Consider the following 22,152-nt stretch of genomic DNA (forward strand, 5'->3'; position numbering starts at 1 on the left):
AGATTTTTTGCAAATTCAGTCACATTGTAACCAGAAAACAACAACATGCAATAGATGAATTTCATTTGAAAACATAACATCCTATGCATATTGTAAAAATGACTTGCACAGTTTTGTCAGAAATACAGTACAATGTTAAAATGTAAGAAATGGATACAGGGAAGGAAATTCATGCATAACAAAACTTGAGATAAGAAGTTAATGAAATGTAGTTTAGTGCCACCGGATTTCAAATGGAAACTTCCCTTTGTGCAAAGCATTTGAAAGAGGAAGTTAATGTATAAATGCATTCTTCAGTACTAGCGTTGCAAGAGTTTATGGGGCCATTTAAATCTCACTGTACACATTGTGTATTTGGAGCACCTGAGCGTTCAACCAAGAAACATCAGCCAAAATAAGCAGCTCATTGTTGCACTGTCCTCACACATCAGTTCACAGTAGACAGGCGTAACAGGCTCCTGTCAGGCTCCGCTCGGCTCCGTCTGTGTGTGTGTGTGTGTGTGAGTGTATCTGAGTGTGTGTGTGTGTGTGTGTGTGTGTTTATACTTTGTGTGCGTCTGTGTTTGTATGTGTGTGTGTTTGTACTGCGTGTGCCTCTGTGTTTGTCTATGCATACGTTTATACTGTGTGTGCAGATTCTGCCAATCACAATCCTGACTCAAAAAGGCGAGGTGAAAAAAGGGGAAGAGAATCTGCAAGCACTTTGGTTTTTTTCCTCCTTCTCCATTTGTCTGTCTATCGTACAGCGCCCCGAGTCTGTCTCTGCTTAGGGTCTGCCTTGCTTCCAGATGTCAACACAGGCTTAAGCAGGGGCAAAAGGAGGACAGATGTAGATCCTCAGAAACACTAAATAGAAACTCTTCACAGGGATGTAACAATAACTGAAGTAACGTGATATCACAATATATCAAATTACAAGTGTTCTGACTTATATTCCTTGTTTTAGTGCAGCAATAGCTAAAAAACAGAGTGAACTACATAGACCATGATCCTTTGCTATGTTTCAGTGCGGAAGTTAAAACCCACACAGCCTATATTGCTATGATGATGCATGTTTTCCTTAAAGCTAGTGCAAAATCTGAATTTAGGTTTGGATCACAGACTGTATAAAGAAAGTGTGACGTCTATTTTTTCATTTCCTGTCTGTTTATTTATTCATTTTTGTCTGTAATTTTCTCTGTCTATTTTTAACATTGGAGCTTTGTTGGACATTGTTTTTGTTTTTTCCATTGATAGCCCTGTACTAAACTGGAAATAATAAATAGTGTGTTAATTGTGAACAGTTGCAGTATTATGTAATAGTTTTGCTGCAGTAGCGTGCCATCAAGGTAGAAGCACCAACATAAACAGAGGTGATTGGATTGTTCCAGGGCTGCCCACAAAATCAGAAATTACCTTTTAAATCTTAAAGTTTAATCGTGACAATATCATATAATAATAAAATTATATTCCAGAATGCATGTTTTTCTAGGTATTTTAGAGCTATAAAACCAAACAATTCGATAAATGCAAGGTACAGGTGAATAATGTCATGCTGTGGAACATTCTAAGCAGAGCAAAGGCATATCCTTAGAAACAAGCAGTTGACAGACCCTTCACCAGAAAAGTTACACAATGCATGCATGAAATACCGGTTCGAACGTCCCCCTGGCTTGAAAGTCCCAGCATGAACGTCCCATTCTCTTGGCTTGAATGTCCCCCTCCTCCCTATGGGCACCCACTTCTCTTGGGCAGCACACGGGTAACTTGTTTGTCTTGCCTTGTTTATGTCATTTTACCCAAAGAGGCACACATTTTTTCAGTATGTAATCAATATAATGCTCATTTGCTCATTGAAGTTTACTATGAAATCATATTCAAAATATTTTTTCTTGTTCCTCATGTACTACAGCATCTGTAACTGTTGATTTGGGAAGAAATATTAATTATTTCCTTACGTGCCATGAACATAATTTGTAAGCAGTGCAACACAAGAAACTTAGAAAGCTACAGAATCACTTTTAGGAAGGTCTTAACTCTGTATTTCATGTATGAACAAATGTGCTGAGATATATTGTAACTTGTGAGTGTGTTTTTTTTTTTTTTGTTTACACTTGGCATTAAGGATGTAACAATAACCAAAATATCGTGATATCGTATCATCAAAAGTCTCACAATAATATCGTGGGCTCTCACAATATATCAAATTACAAGGTCCTTTGCTTAAATACATTATTTTATAGTAGCAACAGCTTATGAACATCAGAAACTACGTATCCCATGATTCATTTCAGAGCAAATAACATGAAGAAATATGTTTTTTACTTGAATTCTTGGGATTATGACAGAAATAATTCACACCAAAATCTTGCAAAGGTGTTTTAAAAACAAAAAAGTGGCCTATCTAGTATTATATCAGCCTCTCTAAAATTTTGCAATAAATATCGTAACGTGAGATGCATATCATGATAATTTTGTGCAGAGAGATTTTGATATTGTTACATCCCTACTTGGCATACAATATTTTAAACTATTTATCATTTGTATTATTTTTTATGCTGCTGATCACCTGGACAGTGTTTCATTTCTGTGTCATTTTTATACAATGAAATGACAAATAAATTCAGAAGTAGGAACAAGTCATCAGTTCTCATTTCTACAGTAAATTGAAGTCTCTGTATTGTCACCCATCATCATACGCTCGACGTGTGCCCATAATGAAAGACTGGCATTTTTAATCACACATTGGCTCTAAAGATAGGCCACTGCCAACTGAGCAGCCAGCCAGCAATCATACCATTTCCCAAAGGACTGGGCTCTTTGGGAGGGTTCTCTCCACTTTATGTCAGCCTGTATTTGCATGTACATGGGTCAGACCAGAATAGAAAAGCAAAGGTCTTTACCACAGGGAGCTGCCACCTCGCTAATTAAGATCAGTATTAAAGGGAAGCTGTGTTTTTGACTGGTTTGTGGACATGATTGTGCTTCAGGCAAAGGATAATTAAGTCAGCCATATGGCACTCATATCGTATACACAGTGAAGGAGTCTGTTGTACAAAAGCCTGCGTCACGATCACTGAAGCTGAAATAATACATATGTGTGGCCGCTATATTATACTGTATGAACCAATCAAACAATTTAGCACTTTGAACTTGAATGTGAAAACTTTGAAAAGGGTCAAAGGTTGCTAGCCACTTTTCCATCAGCCGCCTTAAGGGCAGAGTGTCAAAGTAAACAAATGATGTCTCCTGTAGAGCTGCATATAGTATTTGTTTAATGAGATATGAGGTTAAAAGGTGAAGATAAAATATGAGATGCTAATGAAAGGAAATTAACAGATTTGAACGCATCGTTAACAAGAACAAAGCTGAGAGGGTGAGGGTGAAATGGAAAAAAGTGAGTTTGTGACCATCCAGTGAAGATAGTAGTTGTTCCCTTTGACATCCCTGACAGGCTTCAGTCTCTCCATAAATGTGCCTCACAGATGTGGAGATGGAAGCCTCAGCTGAACAGGGAGCACTGGGACAGACAACAAAGAGATCCTTTCAGAAAGAACCTGGCCGCCCTCACCCTGGTGTATTGGCTGTATTGGCTGTCGTCATTGTTCCATAACAAAGCACACACATGGGCGCTTTTCTGACCACCTTCAAAAGACACACTGATACAACATTGCTGCTGTATTACTGCTACCAACAGAAGACACCTTTCTGAACTACAAACACACAATAACTATTGTTAAAACCATATTACAGCATGTTAAATTTTAGAAAGCACAAGGTTCAAATGCAAGATCGTAATTTGTTTGGACCTCCCAGAGACGCCATGTTGGCATGGTGATGTGTTGGCAGCAATACATGATGATAATGACTGATAATTTATTGTATAAGAATGTATTTTATTATTGTGTCTTGCATATAAATAAAAGATATGCCTAGCACCGCTTATAAAACACGACATACAAAATACAATAGGATATTTGCCAGATGTGGGTTTGAACAAACAAAAGTTTGCAGCTTCATTCAGGCTTTACAAAAACATGATGCCAACTTATAAACATTAGAATTAAACAACTCTTTCAGGTTGTTGTCATCATTACACCAGAACATATCAGGACACTGAACATTTTATCAAACAAAGGATTTCTAAATAAAAAGGATAACACAACAAAAATAAGCTTCACTTTCCACTTCTCCCAACTCACATAAACCACAGAGTCTGTCTTCTTCAGTGGTTTGAGAAAACCTCCCAAGATGAAATCTCACAGTCTCACACCCTACAGTCAAACTTTAACAAACTGATTACAAGACTGAAGAGGAAACTGCCTTGTTTAAGAGTATTTAATATAAAGCTATGACTTCTGCTTTAATCCTTTCTTTGTCATCATAAGTGCTGCTGCTGGAATTCAAATTCAAAAGTTCAAATTCACATTTGTCAAACAAACAGAAGAGAAGAAATTCTCTTGAACCTCTGGTGTGGTCTTATCATATAGAAGATAGTGACATACAAATAATAAACTGTTTCAGTCATACACACAACCACAGAGACAGATGTTAAAAGATACAAACCATGGACAATGGTCCACAAAGAAGAGCCAATCAGGTCGCAGCGCAGTGATGACAGTGTAACTTTAGCTGCATGTACACATAACTAGTTAATCAGCATGTAGATGACGTCAGCAAACATTCAGCGCCACGCATGAATCATGTTAAACCAAAACAATAACCAAAAGCGATCTGATAAACCATACCAGCCAGCCTATTTCTTTCTTTGTAAATTCTTATCTTCTGGTAAACAATATGAAGTCAACAAAATGCTACAGTGAAAAAAACACAAGATGTTGCTGAAAATAAAACTTTACGGTCTGTTGCTCTAGGCCCTTTGAAATTTAGCTATGCAGGCAAAACATAATTACTCCCAGATAACCAAAAATAAAGATGACATAAATGAATGTGTTAATAATCGTGGCTCAGATGGGACCCAGATCCATTTGAATCCCCACGCAGAGTGAGGGGCTCAGCTGCTGGAGATGTGGCCTGTAATTGGTTTAAAGGGCCCATATAACACTGTTTTCTGATGTATATGCTATAATGTTGTTTCTATATTAAGAAGAGCATAGCCGGAATTGTGTTTTCTTTCATCCACACATGTTTAACACAACAACACACACCTGAATATTCTTCTCTCAAACATAAAACACTTAGATCCACCTTGTGACATCATGTGGCAATGCAGGAAGTGCTCCACTGTGTTTTTAAACTCCTTACAACTTCACTGAATCATTTGGATAATTTCAGCCCTGGAATTGTCAAGCTCTGCTGAAGAAAAAGTAAACAGTAGCTGTTCACTTCAAAACTACCACTGCATAACATCACAAGGCTTTGGCAATGTAGACAGACTAATAATAAAGTGTCAAACCTGTGTGAGTGAAACAAAACACAACCTCAGGTTTGTTTTTGATGAGGAAACACCATTCTAACATGGCTTAAAGCTTACAGAAGTAAATTTTACATAATATAGGACATTTAAGCTAATCTGTGTGTACATCTATGTGTACAGTACAAATCTTTCAATATCAGGGACCTGGCTGACTAAAAGGGAAGTGTGTTATCTGCAACCACAATACATAAATATCTGTAAGAGCTTCATTCATCACTATGCAAAAGGCCGCAGCAAATAAGACCACAGAATGGGGAAAAACACAACTGATAAATACTCAGTCGCTACTATTATAGACTTATCATTCAATACATGAAAGATGGAACAGTATATTTTGGGGATCAGTATTTACAGTACAATTTGAGCTGTAAAAGGTTGAATAATGAACTTCTATGACAAATTACAGATACAAACTAAGTAAATAAAGGTGCACCACGTAACTTTTTCATTGGGGGTCCATCACCTGCTTGTTTCTATGCATATGTCATTGTTTTGCCTGGAATGTTCCACAGTGTGACATTCAACAGCTCTACTTTACATTTACTCAATTACAGGTGGTTTTATAGCTCAAAAATACTTACAAAAACAGACATTCTGACACTGAACAGCATTGCCTCTCCACAGATCTTAAATGTTTCTTGGTCTGGTTTGGATAGAATGGTTTAATATCATACTTAAAGTTACACAATGTATATATTGCAGCTCATATTTTTAACAGAATACTTTTTTGAGATAATTCTGCTTTATGATTTGGTTTCAATATTATCGTTTTTGTCTATATTTACTTCAGAAATACACTGCACTTCAAAATTTGCTATCATGACAGACCTAAATGTCATACAGCCTAAACAGAAACAAAAATCTATATATGTCAAAATGACTCATTCTTCCTATAGCTTCATGCAAATCTGTAGTTCTAAAAACCATATGACACATTTACAGAAAATGGTTTGGTATGAAACTTACGACGGCAATAACCTGGCAGAAAATCTCCTTCACTTGTGGCGTGCATTCATGTAATTAAATCAATGCACCCCATAAGATCCTTGCACATAAATTAATGGTGCCTGCTACTGGATTACTGCTGCTCTTTTCTTATTATGCATCGCAAACCATTTCCTACAGTGACTTTTTTGAGAAGTATGGTAACACAGCTGACCTTTAAATATGGTTACATAGTTGACAAAATACAGCATGTGCCACTTGCTAACTAACCTATTTAAGCAGGGTGTTGTGCCCAGCCTACTTACTGTAATATTAAATATAAAGGAAATACGATTGTGATGGTCAAAGCTCTGAAGTGTGAAAACGGTTTAACAAAGTAGACCAACACGCAGAGCAACCACGGATGTCAGCTGTGGACAGGAAGTAAGATCTGTGTAAAGAGGAAGTGCCTGAGTGAGCTCAAGCTTCATTAGGGACAACTTTACATACACGGCACAAATGTTTTAAAATTAAACAAAGGAAATGCTAAACTCATTCACGCTTCAATGAACTTTACAATTATAATTGAAAGTGAATGTGGAAATGCATTAGATAAGAGGCCTGAAAGAGTGAATCCTTTGACACAGGACAATGATAATAGCAATTTGTCATTGTGGTTAACATTACCATGAGCTTCCACAACAACACAGCCATAAGCAAATCATAACATGAGGCTTAATCCACACCAAGAAAGGCATCCTGAGGTTTAAATTTTGTCTACATGAAACAGAATACATGTGTAACAAAATACCTGTGGAACCACAAAGGTGTAAATTTAGCTTTTGTAATTTGTCAATGTCATGTTTGAAAAGGGACTTAGGTTTTTCATCCATCTAAGCCCATCCAATTCAAGTGCACTATAAAAAATACTAAAGCCCAATCAGCCCACAGTGTGTTCCTAAACTAGTGAACTTCTACATAGCACATGGAGCAGTGGTAGAGGGTGGTGACTTGGCCACAGGACTGGTTGCTAACTGTGTGGTTACCAGTGCGAGAAGGGGCTCTAGACAGTTAAGTGTGAGGTTACAGACAGACCATATGTTGCAGTTGGGTCAGTATCCGCTTCAGTGGACAGTGAGTAAGAAGCCCGCTGCCCTCACGTCTGCCCCGTCTGCATCTACCACTGCACAAGCCAAATACAACAAACAAAGTGACAGAGTTACCCAAACGCCTCACCCATAACACATGGGTAACCTCAAATGTTCCTTCATTGAGCAAAACAGAACAAATCAAATACAGTCAGGAACTAGTGTAATGTCAGAAACTACAGTGTAAATGTAGAAACGGGACAAGCGTAAAATAGGTTAAGTTTCAACATGGCAGAAAGTCTCATGCAGTCAGTGTGTCCATTTAAACTATTGCTAAAATCTCACTTCCTCACATGTAATATGGCACACTACTGCTTTGTTGTGAAAGTTTTGAGTCACTTGGCAGCATTATTAAACACTTTCCTGTCAAAATATCTAAATATAAAAAGGTATAAAAGTCAAAGTAAAAAGATTAAAAAGTGAAGGTATGATTTGACTGTTGAGTTCCACAGTTCAGTGTACTGCCACTACAGTACTGTTTCAGTACACTGCACTGGCCTCTAAACTGTGTCCCAAGTACCAGAGAGGATAATTCTTCCAACACAGTTGTTTGTAATGGACCCTGAGAATCTCTTTTCACTCTGGTTTCGTTCCCACACCTACTACAAACCCACCTCCACCGATTCAAGATTTTTCCTCAGCTCAGAATCTTAACATTTATAAAGAGCATCTCATCGTAGAGAAAACAACCAGTCAAAACAAAGCATCAATTAAGTGTTCCTCCTTTATGAAGAGGATGGGGTGGCAGCCACAAGAGCACAGGGCTGTTCTGGAGAGGGAGCAGGGGCCATTTAGGGGTCGGCATGGCATGAAATTGAATAAATAAATGAAGAAATCCCCTTTTTGTGGCCCGGGCAGCACAGCCAGAGAATGGCCTGTGGCGTTGCCACAATGTGGGACCCTGGTTCTCCCTGACACCGTAATTCACATCTCGCCCCCTCCAACCAGTCCCTCCCTCCAGCTTCCCAGAGAAACCCTTTCTGACCAAGCCAATCACCACAACACAAAGTCCTCTTTGAATCCAGGCCAGTTTCTCTCTCATTCACTTCCGCTTTCAAGAACTTTAAACTCCAGGGCACTTTGAGAGGCTCACATGGACTGAAGACAAACCCAGCTGACATTCTGAAATAATAAGTGAATTCATTTAAACAGATATTGATCTGATAGTGCGGAGCCACGGTATTATAACTAGATATTTTGGATTCTCATAAAATGTTCAAATCAGTTCTGTAATAAGTATATATATGATTTGATATATGATCATATATATCACTTTTCCTTAATTGTTGAAAGTTGTATTGTAAGTGGACATACTGATGTGCAGATATGAGACTGCTGAGAAGCTGCATGATCACTGGCATTAGTGCTGCTGAATGAGCAACCTGCAACCTGAAGACCCCCACATCTCATGTTTGATACACAAAACTGTAACAAAGGTCAAATCAGAATTGAACAAATAAATATAAAAACATGGCATAATAGTGCATTTTTGTCCGTATTTCAGGACTGTGCATATTTTACCTGGCAAATAAGATCACAGGAGCTAAAAGGACTGCAGGAGGAGAATGGATAATATAGTAGACTCAAAATAGTGATGCAACTGACCTACATTCTTTCTCAGCTCCTGATGTGGCGGCTTCTAATGAGAAAAAGGCGCACACCAAAAATAATCTTGCCTTCATCTTGAGAATAATCTCCTGCAGAGTCTGTATATTGTAAAAAACTTCTTTTGTTGATTATCTGAAGCACATTCACCCAGAGCATTACAATATGTCATAAATCACAACTGAAGGCAAAGTCCTAGGCCTGTCATAATGTTAATTTTGAAGCACAATATACTGCTACAGACAAATATTGCGATAAAAGACAATATTGAAACTACTTTACACCACTGAACAAAATGATCAAATCAAAATGAAGCAAGATAATCCAAGGAAAACAATTTTTAAATAGGCAATCTCATTAACTACAACAAACACAACAACAAAAATACCAAAAATCTCCTCACTTTTGCAAAGAAAATGTACACATGATAAATACTGAGCTCCAAATTAAATTGTTAAACTTTCATATATTGAACTATAAATCGATATAGTAATTATTGTGACAGGCCTACAAAGTCAAAATCATTACACCTTTTCCTACACCTGCTCCCTGCCAGTGAAGGACAACCATGTTCCTCACACGTATGACTCAAGCTCCTAATACGCTTCATTAGTTGCCAAACATGTCAGCACCTAAACACAGATGCCCACATGGAAAGGCCCAGAGCAGCTCTCGTGGACATTCTTCAACTGTTTTCAAACTGTTTTCATGCCAAACTAAGTGGGCTAAATAACAAGCGTGATAAGAAAAACAGCAGTACTTGGGAGAGTTAGCTTTCTCCCCGTTACCCCCTTGAAACTGAGAGCACACAGAGCACCCAACAAGCAACAATGGAGGCCCACTTGGCAGGGCAAAGTGAATGTGTGTGGTATTTCTTCTTTGTTGTTGTGTGTCATGTGAACAGCTTCCTGGCTGACATTAAGCTGTTCAGAGCCACATTCAGGCCTCCAAAAACAATCGCAACGTTTTATAGAACTTACAAAAGGTGGATAATAAGTGATTTTTGGACATGATGCTGAAGTTTAAAGAAGACCTATTGTGCTTGTATCTGCAAAATGCTGTAGTTACGATCTATAACACCTGTGGATCATTATGTGATAGTTTGGACTTAATAAAAGAAACAAGTCCGCTGATTTCTGTGGTAGAACCCGGCGGTGCCCAATGGGAGCTGACATCACTGTAAACGTCATCGTAACAAAGAGCCGTGTATCTGTCTTGAAAGTAAGCAATTAAATATTGCACAAACATGCACAAATCACTCCAAATACAACTTATAATGAGTAAATGGAGAGGGGAAACAACTCTAACATGTTTAAAAGCTCTGAAGAGTCGATTTTGCAGCTTTAAGGAAGAATTGACATTTGAATCAAAATCCCAACTTGAAATGATAATGTTTTAAAACAAGTTACGATTGATGACTTACACCTTTAAAGAAGCTCACCTAGTAAATTGTGCAATCCATGAATTAAGATACTCCTCTGACCTGTTTTCAAGTTGTTTTAGATTACTCGATCATGCCGAGAAGAACCTCTGACCCCTGACAGGAGCTGCACATCTGGTTGTGTTTGACAAGGCCAACAAACATTTTAGCTTCAGCCCCAGTTTAAAGCCGAGGAGGAAGCTCAAGAGGGATGCAGCCCACAGCTCCTCAGTCTGTCTACAGCCTGTGGCCTCACGCCTGTCCTAAAACCACTTTAGAAGAACAGGCAGCATTTTTGAAGCGTCATGGTTGTCTTTATCGTGTATTGCCGATTGGACAGGCCTATTCTGTACTTGTGTTTAAATCTCTCCTTTAAACACTTGAGTTGGCCTTTGACACAGTGAAATGTCAAAATTTTACAAGTTTTTATTACATTCTGTTTTTATACATTTGTTGTTTTTTATTCTTTTGTATTGTGTATTTAAAGTGTGTTATAAATAAAGTTGCTGTTTTAAGTAAATGAAGTAAATCCTTGAAAATAGGTTGGTCAAGTTTCCCACAGTAGTTGAGAATTATACTCATTTAAATGACATCATAAAATATTATAATAGTAGAAAGGTCATATTTTAGAAGAAATCCCAGCATTGTTTAGTATTGTTGTTCAGTTTGTGCTATGGATCAGTAAACTCAAATTTTAAAAACTCACGCAACTATACCCATTTCGTTTCACAAGATCCACACGCTTTGATGAAACTTTACCAAAAACTTAAAAAAACATATCCTGTGCATTGTCTGGTCCCATTCCCTTGTGGGTTCAAACAGAATGTAGAAGAAACTGGCTGGTCCGGATAGTAATACTACTTAGTGATCTCATGTTTTCAAATCAAGCCAGGGTATGAGCATATTGTATATCAGCCTGTTGGGAGGCACATGTCAGCTTTTGGCTCATCACGTAAGAGTTGTAAGATTTGGACTGTTGAACTATTGTGTTGTCATCTGTTCTATGTAGTGTAATGGACCTCGTCAGCTCCAGGGGTGGTCTATGTTTCACAATATATTAGTATAGTCCCTTGAAAGCCCTAACCAGTGAGGTGGCTTGTCTCATAAGTTGTTCCCACTATAAAAATGATGATGCCATGAAGCCAGTCCCTAAAATGCCAAGGGTCATACCAGGACAGTCAGGGTCAAAACTTAACTCAGTGTATTTATGTCTGTTATGTAACTATACAAAATATGATTTACAGGAGACAATAAAGAGGTCACTACACAGTAATTAATATTAATGAAGTAAACATAATATGTGACAAATTAATCATCTCTAATAAATGGTTATTCTGGTATAATGTTGTCACAATACTCAAATTTCAAACTATTTTGATACAAATGAATAGACTCAATACTCAATACCAGTATGATAATTAAAACACTCTTTATCTACATAATATAATGTTATTTTCAACATTAAGTCAGTAGTACTCTCCTGTGGCCTTATATCTGTAGAAGTCCACATGGTATAAGATATCACAACAGAAGCACATGCTCTGAGCTCACTGTCAGACTGGGCGTCAACACCATTGAAATGAACAAACATAGTGAGTACATTTTTCCCTTTTTGACATCGTGCCTCCGGGTGTTACAGTGGTTTAGACTTGTTAACGTGAATTCTTAGAATTCCTCACACAGTCTTATGCCTCAAAGAAAAGGCTTATCATCACACATGACTAAAAAGGCAAAAGATTAAGTTGAAAAGTGGCACTTCGGGGCCCTTTATCAAACAGCTTGTAACAATTCAGGCTACTTGGCAGTGTGACCGGGGCTTAAGTGGCTCTGCAAGGGGGCAATTTAGGAGAGTGGAACTGATGGGGCTAGAGTGGTACCTGAAATGAGCAGCAGAATGCACAAAAAGAAGGTGTGTAAACTGCATTTGAAAGTAGGTGGAGGTGAAAAAAAAAAGAAATGTGCTGACAAGATGAGCTGAAAAGTAGAAAGTTACGAGACAAACTTGAAATAAACAATTTGGATAACGATGAAATACTGTAAAGCAAAACAGAGTGCCTTGCAGTCAAATAGCTAGAGCCATTTTGGCAATTACAATGTTCCACAAACCCTCACAGATTTTAGCCCTAAGTGATAAACCTCAATTATGGGTGTGTCTGGAGCCTGTGGAACACCAGCTATGATTTAAGGAAGTCTCAGAGTAAAAGTATAATATTTTACATTCAACTGATTGCAGGATTGTCATATCAGAATGAAACTCTTCCATCCACAAAGACAGAACAGAGGAATCTGTGTATCATTTGTTTATTAATTTTTCAATATATAACCAAAAAAAAAGAAAATGAAAAAACAACTTTTCTTCATTATTTGTCTCCAAAACTAAAATGGAAAAAAAAAAAAAAAAAAAAAAAAAAAAAGGATGACGATTTGTTTTTTCAGTTTTTGATTTTGTGTTTAAATGAAAATTTTAAAAAACGATAACGACAGTTTCCCGTTTCAGTCACTTAAACTGTGATGCCGGACTGAACCAGGACTAAACCAGGACTAAACCAGGACTAAACCAGGACTGAACCAGGACTAAACCAGGACTAAACCAGGACTGAACCAGGACTGAACCAGGACTAAACCAGGACTGAACCAGGACTGAACCAGGACTAAACCAGGACTGAACCAGGACTGAACCAGGACTGAACCAGGAAACCAGGACTAACCAGGACTGAACCAGGACTGAACCAGGACTGAACCAGGACTGAACCAGGACTAAACCAGGACTAAACTGGTCTGGTCTTGGACTTAGTCCTGGTCTCAGTCACGGACTGGTCCCAGTCTGGTCCCAGTCTGGTCCCAGTCTGGTCCCAGTCTGGTCCCAGTCTGAGTCCTGATCTGGTCCCGGCAGTCCTGGTTTCAGTCCCGATCCTGTTCCTGGTCTCAGTCCTGGTCTCAGTTCTGGTTTCGGTCCCGGTCTCAGTCCCGGTCTCAGTCCTGGTTCAGTCCAGCATCGCAGTTTAAGTCAAGGAAACAGAAAACGGTTGTAATCTGTTTTTGTTTTTTTTTCCATTTTTCATTTAAACACAAAATCGAAAACTGAAAAAACTAATCATTATCCCTTTTTTATTATTATTTTGGTTTTGGAGACAAATAAAGAAGAAAAAAGGACTATGTGTGAGTCTTTGCTTCGCCTTGAGATCCTGGAGACGCATGGTGATGGCCAAGGACAGTGTTAAATCCAACTGTCAATGCATCAGTATGGATCAATTTGTTCCATTGAGGATTCCATCTCGTCTGGTTAGAGTTTCTGCTGAAGCAAGCATTAAATCATGATTGTTCGTTTAGTTTGAAGAGACTAAATTCAAGGTAAAGCATGTTCAGACACCCCGGATAATCAAAGAGGATTACGGTCTAAAATGTAGCACTGTTGCTGCCTAGTAAAGAAATTCTTGGTTCGACTAAAGACGCGCTCAGTGGATTGATTAGTAAAAGGGGGTATGAAATGATTGCATCCAAATCTCTCGGTACGATATTATTACGATATGCATCTCATGGTACGATATTTATTGTGATATTTTGGAGAAGCTAATATAATTGTAGATGTGACACTTTTTTTGCTTTTAAAATAAATTGACAAGATTTTGGTGTGAATTATTTCTGTCTTAATCCCAAGAATTCAAATAAAAAACATATTTCTTCATGTTGTCTGCACTGAAATGAATCATGGGATATGTATTTTCCTATGTTTATTACCTGCTCCTAATATGAAACCATGCATTTAAGCAAAAGAACTTGTGATTCGATATATTGTGACAGCCCACGAAATTATTGTGAGACTTTTGACGATACGATATCACGATATTTCGGTTATTGTTACATCCTTAATTGACCGATATGGGATTTTTTCATGGCCAAGTCGATACTGATTGTTTAGAATCCAGAGCAACCAATGGCCTATAAGTTCTGTAATTTCTGCTGATATTTTTGGCCCGATTATTGATCATTTTTGCCAAATTATGTCATTTTAATATATGACAAATTCATCTACTGTCTTTTTTTTTTAACCACAAATCTTTAAGTGGGCTACAAGAGGTCACATTTGGAGCAGTTAACAATTCTAAATCTTTAGGCCACAGGTGGGCCAAAACTCAATATTGGCCTGATAACTGATACACAAAAAAGTGCAAATATCTTTGCAATATATCAATCTATGTACTAGTAAACAGTGAGATTAGACTCCAGTTCCAAATCCAGCTAACTCCCTTCATGCCTTTTCCTTCCATTTGAATCTTTTATAATCCAAATAAAATAATTAGTTGACCAAGACCCTATCAATCAACGTCTTGACTAAAAGCACAATGAAATCATGGTAATTTTAACCAAGATGTCAAAACTGCCTCTGGTGGGGTTAGTTTTATTACTGGGGGAGTTACGAGCTGCTTGATGAGTGTCAGTGTCAGGTCTCTCATGTCTTACAAAACACCAAGTGAGAGTTTAAAGGCCAGTAATAATAAAACCCTGACCAGTAACAGTCTACCTGCTGTTAGCGCTCGGTGGGTTTGGCGTGACTTGAGCTATAGGAGACCCTGTGCCCTTGTGTTTGTTTGACTTCACAGATGAGCTGGTGTTTGGCATGGACTATATAGAAATCTGGTTCTATTAACGCCAAATCTGACTGACGATTCACAATAATTAAGAAAGTTGCTGACAGTTTTAAAATGTTATGGCAGAGGTGGGACAAGTCTTTGTTTGCAAGTCTCAAGTCAGTCTCAAGTCTTTGACCTCAAGTCCGAGTCAAGTCCCAAGTCAAAGACAGGCAAGTCCAAGTCGAGTCCCGAGTCACTGGCCAATAAGTTCAAGTCAAGTCCAAGTCATCTGCTTCGAGCCTCAAGTCATTTCAAGTCTTTAAACCAAAGTACCAAATATAGCTTATTCTTATGCAATTTTATTTAACTTTTAAGATAAATTGTACTTAAAGTCATAGTATATTTATATATGAGTATTTATAGAGTATGTAAGAGTTTTAGAAAATAATTTAGTTAATTATTCCTTTTTAAGTGTCTTCACAAGATCTTAGTGTGAATCATTACAGTCAGAACAGAAAGAATTCAGATTTAAAAGTGCTTCTCAAGTCTTCTCAAGTCACAGGCCTCAAGTCCGAGTCAAGTCCCAAGTCACTGACCTTCAAGTCCAAGTCGAGTCCCAAATCTTAGTCCATTTTATCAAGTCAAGTCTCAAGTTTGGATATTATCAGTAGGTTCCATATTTAAATAGAACTGTACTTTGTCAGAGAAAAGTGAAAACAATAATGATCAAGGAGAAAACATAATGGATTAAGTATCTTTTTTCTGCACATTCTGTTGATTTATGACGATTATCTTTGTTGCCAATTATCTCAATTAATTACCGTCTACCCTTTTTATCACGATAAATGATATTATTGTTTATTTTCCATCCCTGGCTGGTGTCGCAGTGAGCTAAAACCACTGGTGATGTAGCCGGGATGACTCTTTAGAATCTGGGGCTATTTATACCCCCCCAGCGCAGAGAAACATGAAGCTGGTCTTTCCCACCGCTCGGGGAGGGTGAAGGAGAAGAAGGAAAAAAAAGAGTGAGACAAAAACGAAGAGAACAAGCAGAGGGGTTGGGCTGGAGAGGTGGAGAAGGGAAGGGGAGCTCAAAGTTGGCTTCCTGTAGGTTTTCCTGGTACAAAAAAGCATCATCCTGTTTACTCAGTCGACTGGTGGTTGCAGGTGAAACGCAGACACAAAAGTCAACAGTGACCAAAGAGGTGAGGGCTAGACAGTGTACATACAGATCCAAAACCCAACACACCGTCCAACCAAGCAGCGCACAAACTGACAATTGTGTGTGGCCTGCAGCTAAGGTCGCCGGGGGCAACATTTCCAGATGTTTCCTATTATCCTCCGGCACTTTTGAGACCCCACTGGTCACCTTGTGCTCTTTTCTTCTGAAACAGGACTGGCTTATGAGTATATGATTCCACTGTTGTCCGTATTGAGTGGAATTCATTAGGACATAGGTCGCCATGGTCAAAGGCGTCTAAATGGCAAACTATTATGTTTCTTCCAGGAAAGCTCCAGATTCCAATTTAGATTCAGCTAAGTAAGCTCATTAGCAAAGAGGTCTTGGAACCGGAGTATTATTTTTATACATTTACATAAATTATTTTCATTATTGAACATTAGCTGCGTATCTAAAGTGGAATAGATGTTGAAAAATGGAAAATATTGCAATTGTTGTTTTGGAGATGTACAAAATTAAAATAACTATGGACCATGGACCATTATGGAACTGACCTGGACAATTGAGGGGTTACACACATGGTAATTTAAAAGAAAATACTTTTATTTAATTTTGAAAAATACATTCTATTGTCTACAGAAAGAGTGCGACTTATTATCAATGTGGTATCTGAACTGAGTTTGTATATCATAGATTGAAATATTGTTAAAGGGAGATAGAAACGTCTAGTGTTATTTTCCAAACAAGTAATATTTCTGCAATTTTGTGTTAGATTTGATGCCCGTTGACATTTTGTGCTATATTTGGACTTCAGAGCAGTCCTGACACACTGTTATAATACTATCTGAATATAATCAACGTAATGCAAACAAATATTGAGTTACTAATTTTGGTAATACCGCCCAACCCCTTTTGTGTCTATTTTAAAAATGTCCTATATTACGCAAAACTGACTCTTGTGAGTTTAAGCCATGTTGTTACCTCATCAATATTGTGTGTTAAAACAAGAATGAAACAAAATACTCCGGGTGTTTTGGATGAGGAAACAACATTATAACATAGACCAGAAAATGTTGTAATATTGGCCCTTTAATATGGAACAAATTGGTCAGAGTGATCTTACTCCAGCACTGACGCAGAGCAACCACCTTAACCCTAAAACAAACGTGAATATCAATAAGAGAGAGTGATTTGGAATATAGCTTCCATTCTTCCTCTGAGCACTTCATTCAAAAGAGAAAAAGATGCCGAGATGATAACACAGAGCAAAGTGATCCTTTAATCCTCTCGTTTCAAAAGCCCAACCCCCTTCTCACCTCTTGTCCGCCCATCATGCCTCCATGCTCCCGTCTCGCGCACTGGATGAGCTTGTTGGCGCTGGTAATTGCCAAGGGATGAATGACATGCGAAAAGGCTTAGAGGCAGATAATCATGACTGCTTTTGTGTGTCATTCTTGGTCGATTTTGAAGATGTGAAGATTGGGGAGAGATACACAAAAAAGGCGGTTCGTATAAATAGGTGATTGGCTCCACGTCACCGGCTGTCACCCATGTCCAATTTTTATCAAAGTTGAAGAGACAAAGCACAATGAAGCGAAAGGAGACAACGCCATAAGTTGTCCACAGATAACAGGATAACAAGACATCAAGTCCAGCTACCGTTTCTACTCCAGACCAAAGTGACAGGGGTAAAAGCTGCAGAATGCCATATTAAATGCTTTGTAAATGTCACACAGTGGGATCAAATCTGTACTGATGGGCGGCGTAAAGGACAGCAGCATAGGAAGCCAAAATACTGCATCCAAATACGACTGAAAGAAATGGGAGTTTTAAAGATCAAAAATGAATGAAACATGAATTATTAAAGAGTTAGAATTGTTATAATTGATTTCCCCAATTTAGTCAGCCCTGCACAAATAACTCTGAAAAACAAAATGTTCCAAATGAAAGACTATAGTGAGCCGAAACACAAATATGAACTTACCAGATAAGCATCAATGGATATGTTTACGCGCGTGCCAAAATTGGATAAAAATCTGATATCTGGAGTTATCCGATCAGATTATTGAAATGCACAGTGACATGTCATTTGTGTAATCTGATTTCAGGTTGGGTTTCACACAAAAAGAAGAGAATTATGCAATAAAGGCAAATTTATATAACATGTGAGATTGTCCGGCCATAAACATTTAAAAGTAACTATACTGGGGGAAAAATTACTGCTTTAAAAGATGCACTGCGTAACATTTCTAGTGGAGAGTGCATGACCATGGAAATGTTATTGCTTTGCCTAGAATACAGCACTACACAACATTACAATTCAGATCTGTGGAGAGTCGCCCCTATTCACAGAAGGAATTATTTCATTTTTGAGCAATAGAAACACCAAGCATCATTGAGACAGAGGAAAACAAACACCATAGCTGGATTAAAGAGGCAATCGAAAACGTGCCCACGGGATTATAAACCGGGACGAGGGGGCTTTTTTACTCTCACACACCTGGGATACTGTCCTGAGAAAGTTGCCCTGCAAATGGACCCTCCGCCGGTAGGAAGACAGCGCCAAAACCTGTATAAATCATCTGACTGGACACATCACAGCAACATCACGTGACCACTCTGAGGAAAACCTTTAATGAGCAGTCAAAACTGTCAGATATGAAAACAAACACTTGGTCTGAAAAAAGATCCTAATAACATAAATTATCGGAAGCCCAAATGAACCTCATTGGACTAATAGAAACACCCGTAATGAATAAATGTTAGATGTATATATTTAAAGTCGTACCATGGAACATTCCAAGCAAAGCAATAACATCTCCATCGGAACAAGTAGTTAACGGACTCTCCACCAGAAAAGTTGCATAGTGCACCTTTAAGATTAAATATAAACATTAAACATAATTTATTCCCTATAAATTGTATAAAATGAAATTATGAAAATCTAAATTCTTTGTGTCTCCCCAGAATCTACAGGAAACAATGTATAAACATATTCATGTACTTTAAATATTCAAGAATCTAAAATAATGTATTCTGTCTGCAAAGTTGGAGGTCAGTCAAGGTGACATTATTAGAATATAATAAAAGGATTTAATCTCTCTTTCTACACCGTATGCCTTCCCTCACAGTGACAATGCTGCTGCTGATAAGGAGCAGTGTGGCGGGTGGCACTGACAGCTTTCAGATGTCCACAGGGAAACAGAACCCAGACTTCTGTGATCACTCTTTGGAGGTCTGCCTGACTTTATCATCCTGCCAGAAGAGGGGCTTTGGGGGAAGAAGAGGGGGAAGAGAAGGAGGAAGCTGGTCCCTGTGCTGCCTGGTGAGATGTAGGTCTGTCACTATATCAAATTATTGTTCGATACATGAAAGATGGAACCATAATTTTGGGGGTGAATATTTATCATGGGGGCTTTTTCTTTGTACTAATGGGAAATGTTGGTTATTTTTCAATACAACGATGAGATTTGAGCTGTAGAGGGTTGAATTATTGTTGTTTTTGGAGAATAATTCTGCTTTATTGGTTCAATATTATCGTTTATCATCTATATTTAATTAAGCATTGTATTGTACTTCAAAATGTGTTATCTAAACAGGTGTAGTGAGATGGTTAGATCAGCAGAGCAGCATTAACCAATTAAGGAAGGAATGTGAAGGTGAGCTAATAAATGTAAATCTATTTTTTAGTAGTTACTAGTTTGTATCACAGCAAGCACATTTTTTTGTTGAGGAAGTAACAACATGTGACAGAGTACAAGGAAGACGGAACCACCAGCATGTCTGATGAATTTTGAAACCAGAACAGAGTTATTCCAAAGTTACATTTGAAAGGAATCGAGCAAGAGGAGTGAGGGGTTTGACAGGGATCAATAGTGATGCTTTGCAGACGACTTTAACCTTTGAACTTTTCAAACTTTAAATGGGGATTTCCCTGCAAACAGTCACAATACTTATCTAGCCTCAGCTGAAGAAAACCTGACACTACTAGGCAGGGTCAAGCTTAAGACATCAAAGAAAATCTACAATACATACTACCACAATCCCACCACCCAATGCAAAATGATTTAGGAAACTTTAAAGGTCCTATATTACACAAAATAGACTCTTGTGAGATATAAGCCAGGTTAGAATGCTGTTACCTCTAGCTTTGTTGTGTTTTGTTTCAGTCACACTTGTTTGAGTAATCCTTTATTATTAGTCTGTTTACATCATCAAAGCTCAAAATGCTCTGCTCCACCTTGTGATGTCATGTAGTGGTAGTTTTCAAGTTCAGTTCCAGCTGTCTTTTAAGCTGCAGGGCTGAAATAATCAAAATGATTCTAGTGAAGGCGTATGGAGTATAAAAACACAGTGGAGCACTTCCTTTATTCCCAGATGACATCATAAGGTGGAACAGAGAGTTTTCCTTTTGAGAGAGGACGAACCAGCCTAAATGTGCAGATTGTTTCATTCACACATGTTTCACACACCAAACAAAACTCTGGATATATTTTTGATGAAGAAACAACATTATAGATCAGTAAATAGCGTAACATAGGCCCTTTAAAGACACTGATCTATAGTGTAAATAAAAAAGAAGCTTAGGCCTACTACCAAATATGCAACAATGCCTGAGTGAAAATGCATTTGTTTTGGTTTGTCAGGTCTTAAACAGACCTAGATTATGCAGCGTTAATGTCACGTCAGGGAGGCGTGGTGCATCAAATACTCATGAATATCTATTTATGTGCAAAGGGAGCTTGAACTGTGGCCTTCATTGATTGTTTTGGTTCAGTGTTACCATACAATAGACAGGGGAGACTGACGCCTCAAGCTCTCGTGGCTTAACTCGATTGCATACAGGTAGCTTTGTGATAGTCATGGTCAGGTAAATTTCTATGAAGCGCGTGAGAAAACAATGACATCAAAAGGCTTTAGACATATTAGATAACCATGAAGTTAGTACTATTTGACCCGTAGTAGAGACTGATGCAAAGTGTGTCAAACTATCAGTAGAAAATAAAGCAGTTCCAAACATATGCTTCATTGTAAGTCCAATTGGTTATGACTTTTTAAGAGATTTTTTTGTGCAGCCATTGAGCTGTTTAGTTAGGAGTTGACAGATTCATTACTCAGGTCTGTCAGACGCAAGGATAACGTGAGAAACGCGATGTCAATATGAACACTTACAGACTGCAGGAAAAGCAAAGTCCGGACGTAATCCCTCTCGGTGTTGATGATTTCGTTCAAAACGCAGAGCCGGAGCCGCTGCTGTCGGTCCGAATCTTTAGCGGCGTGGATACCGTTCTCCAGATGCCCGTCCTGTTCTTCTTCCATGGTGGTCACTCCAATCTCCCACGAGCACCTTAAGACTTGTTTAAACGAAAAAATATCCACACTTCGAAAGCTTCAGTCCATTTTACCTCTCCAAGACTCTCCACGCGAGCCCGGTGATGCGCAATGCACCACTCCAAAAGTTGAGTAAAAGTATGAAACAACAAGCGCAGAGCGGAGCCAGGCTGCGTGCTCTCCACACCAGCTGAGAGAGAGTGAGACTGAGCGTAGAGAAGAGGGCAGGAGGAGGAGGGACCCATCCATCAGCAGGGAGGCACAAGGACCGCCACCGTGCTCCTCTGATGTGAGCGCATTATGTCATAGGAGGCACTGTCACCAGATCTGTGCGCTCACGTGGGGCTTTTAGGGGCAAAGACCTAGAGACGGAGAGGGATATAAACAAGAGATGATATTTAAAAGTAAAACATTGAAAAACATTTTCACTCTAAACTGAATAAGGTGTTGCATTTCTTGTTGGCCTAATTGAAGTTTAGAAAAATAGGCTTAAGAAAAACTCTAATCATTTAACAAAACTTAAAAAAAAAAATATGTAAAATAAATAAATATAAAAT

At 38.3% G+C, this 22,152-nt stretch overlaps 1 protein-coding gene across 1 annotated transcript in view; it reads right to left on the reverse strand.

The window, feature by feature from the left end:
• prex1 (phosphatidylinositol-3,4,5-trisphosphate-dependent Rac exchange factor 1) overlaps nt 1-21,868 on the reverse strand; it is a 102,090-nt gene extending 80,222 nt beyond the window's left edge. The window contains 1 exon segment of the mRNA XM_020922329.2: nt 21,437-21,868. Within this exon segment, the coding sequence (XP_020777988.2) occupies nt 21,437-21,583 (147 nt within the window). The 5' untranslated portion in view covers nt 21,584-21,868.
• Nucleotides 21,869-22,152: the final 284 nt, after the last annotated feature.

This window comes from Boleophthalmus pectinirostris, unplaced genomic scaffold (genome assembly GCF_026225935.1).
Source record: "Boleophthalmus pectinirostris isolate CB_2022bp ecotype Guang Dong unplaced genomic scaffold, ASM2622593v1 HiC_scaffold_8, whole genome shotgun sequence".
In the NCBI taxonomy this organism is placed as follows: domain Eukaryota; kingdom Metazoa; phylum Chordata; class Actinopteri; order Gobiiformes; family Gobiidae; genus Boleophthalmus; species Boleophthalmus pectinirostris.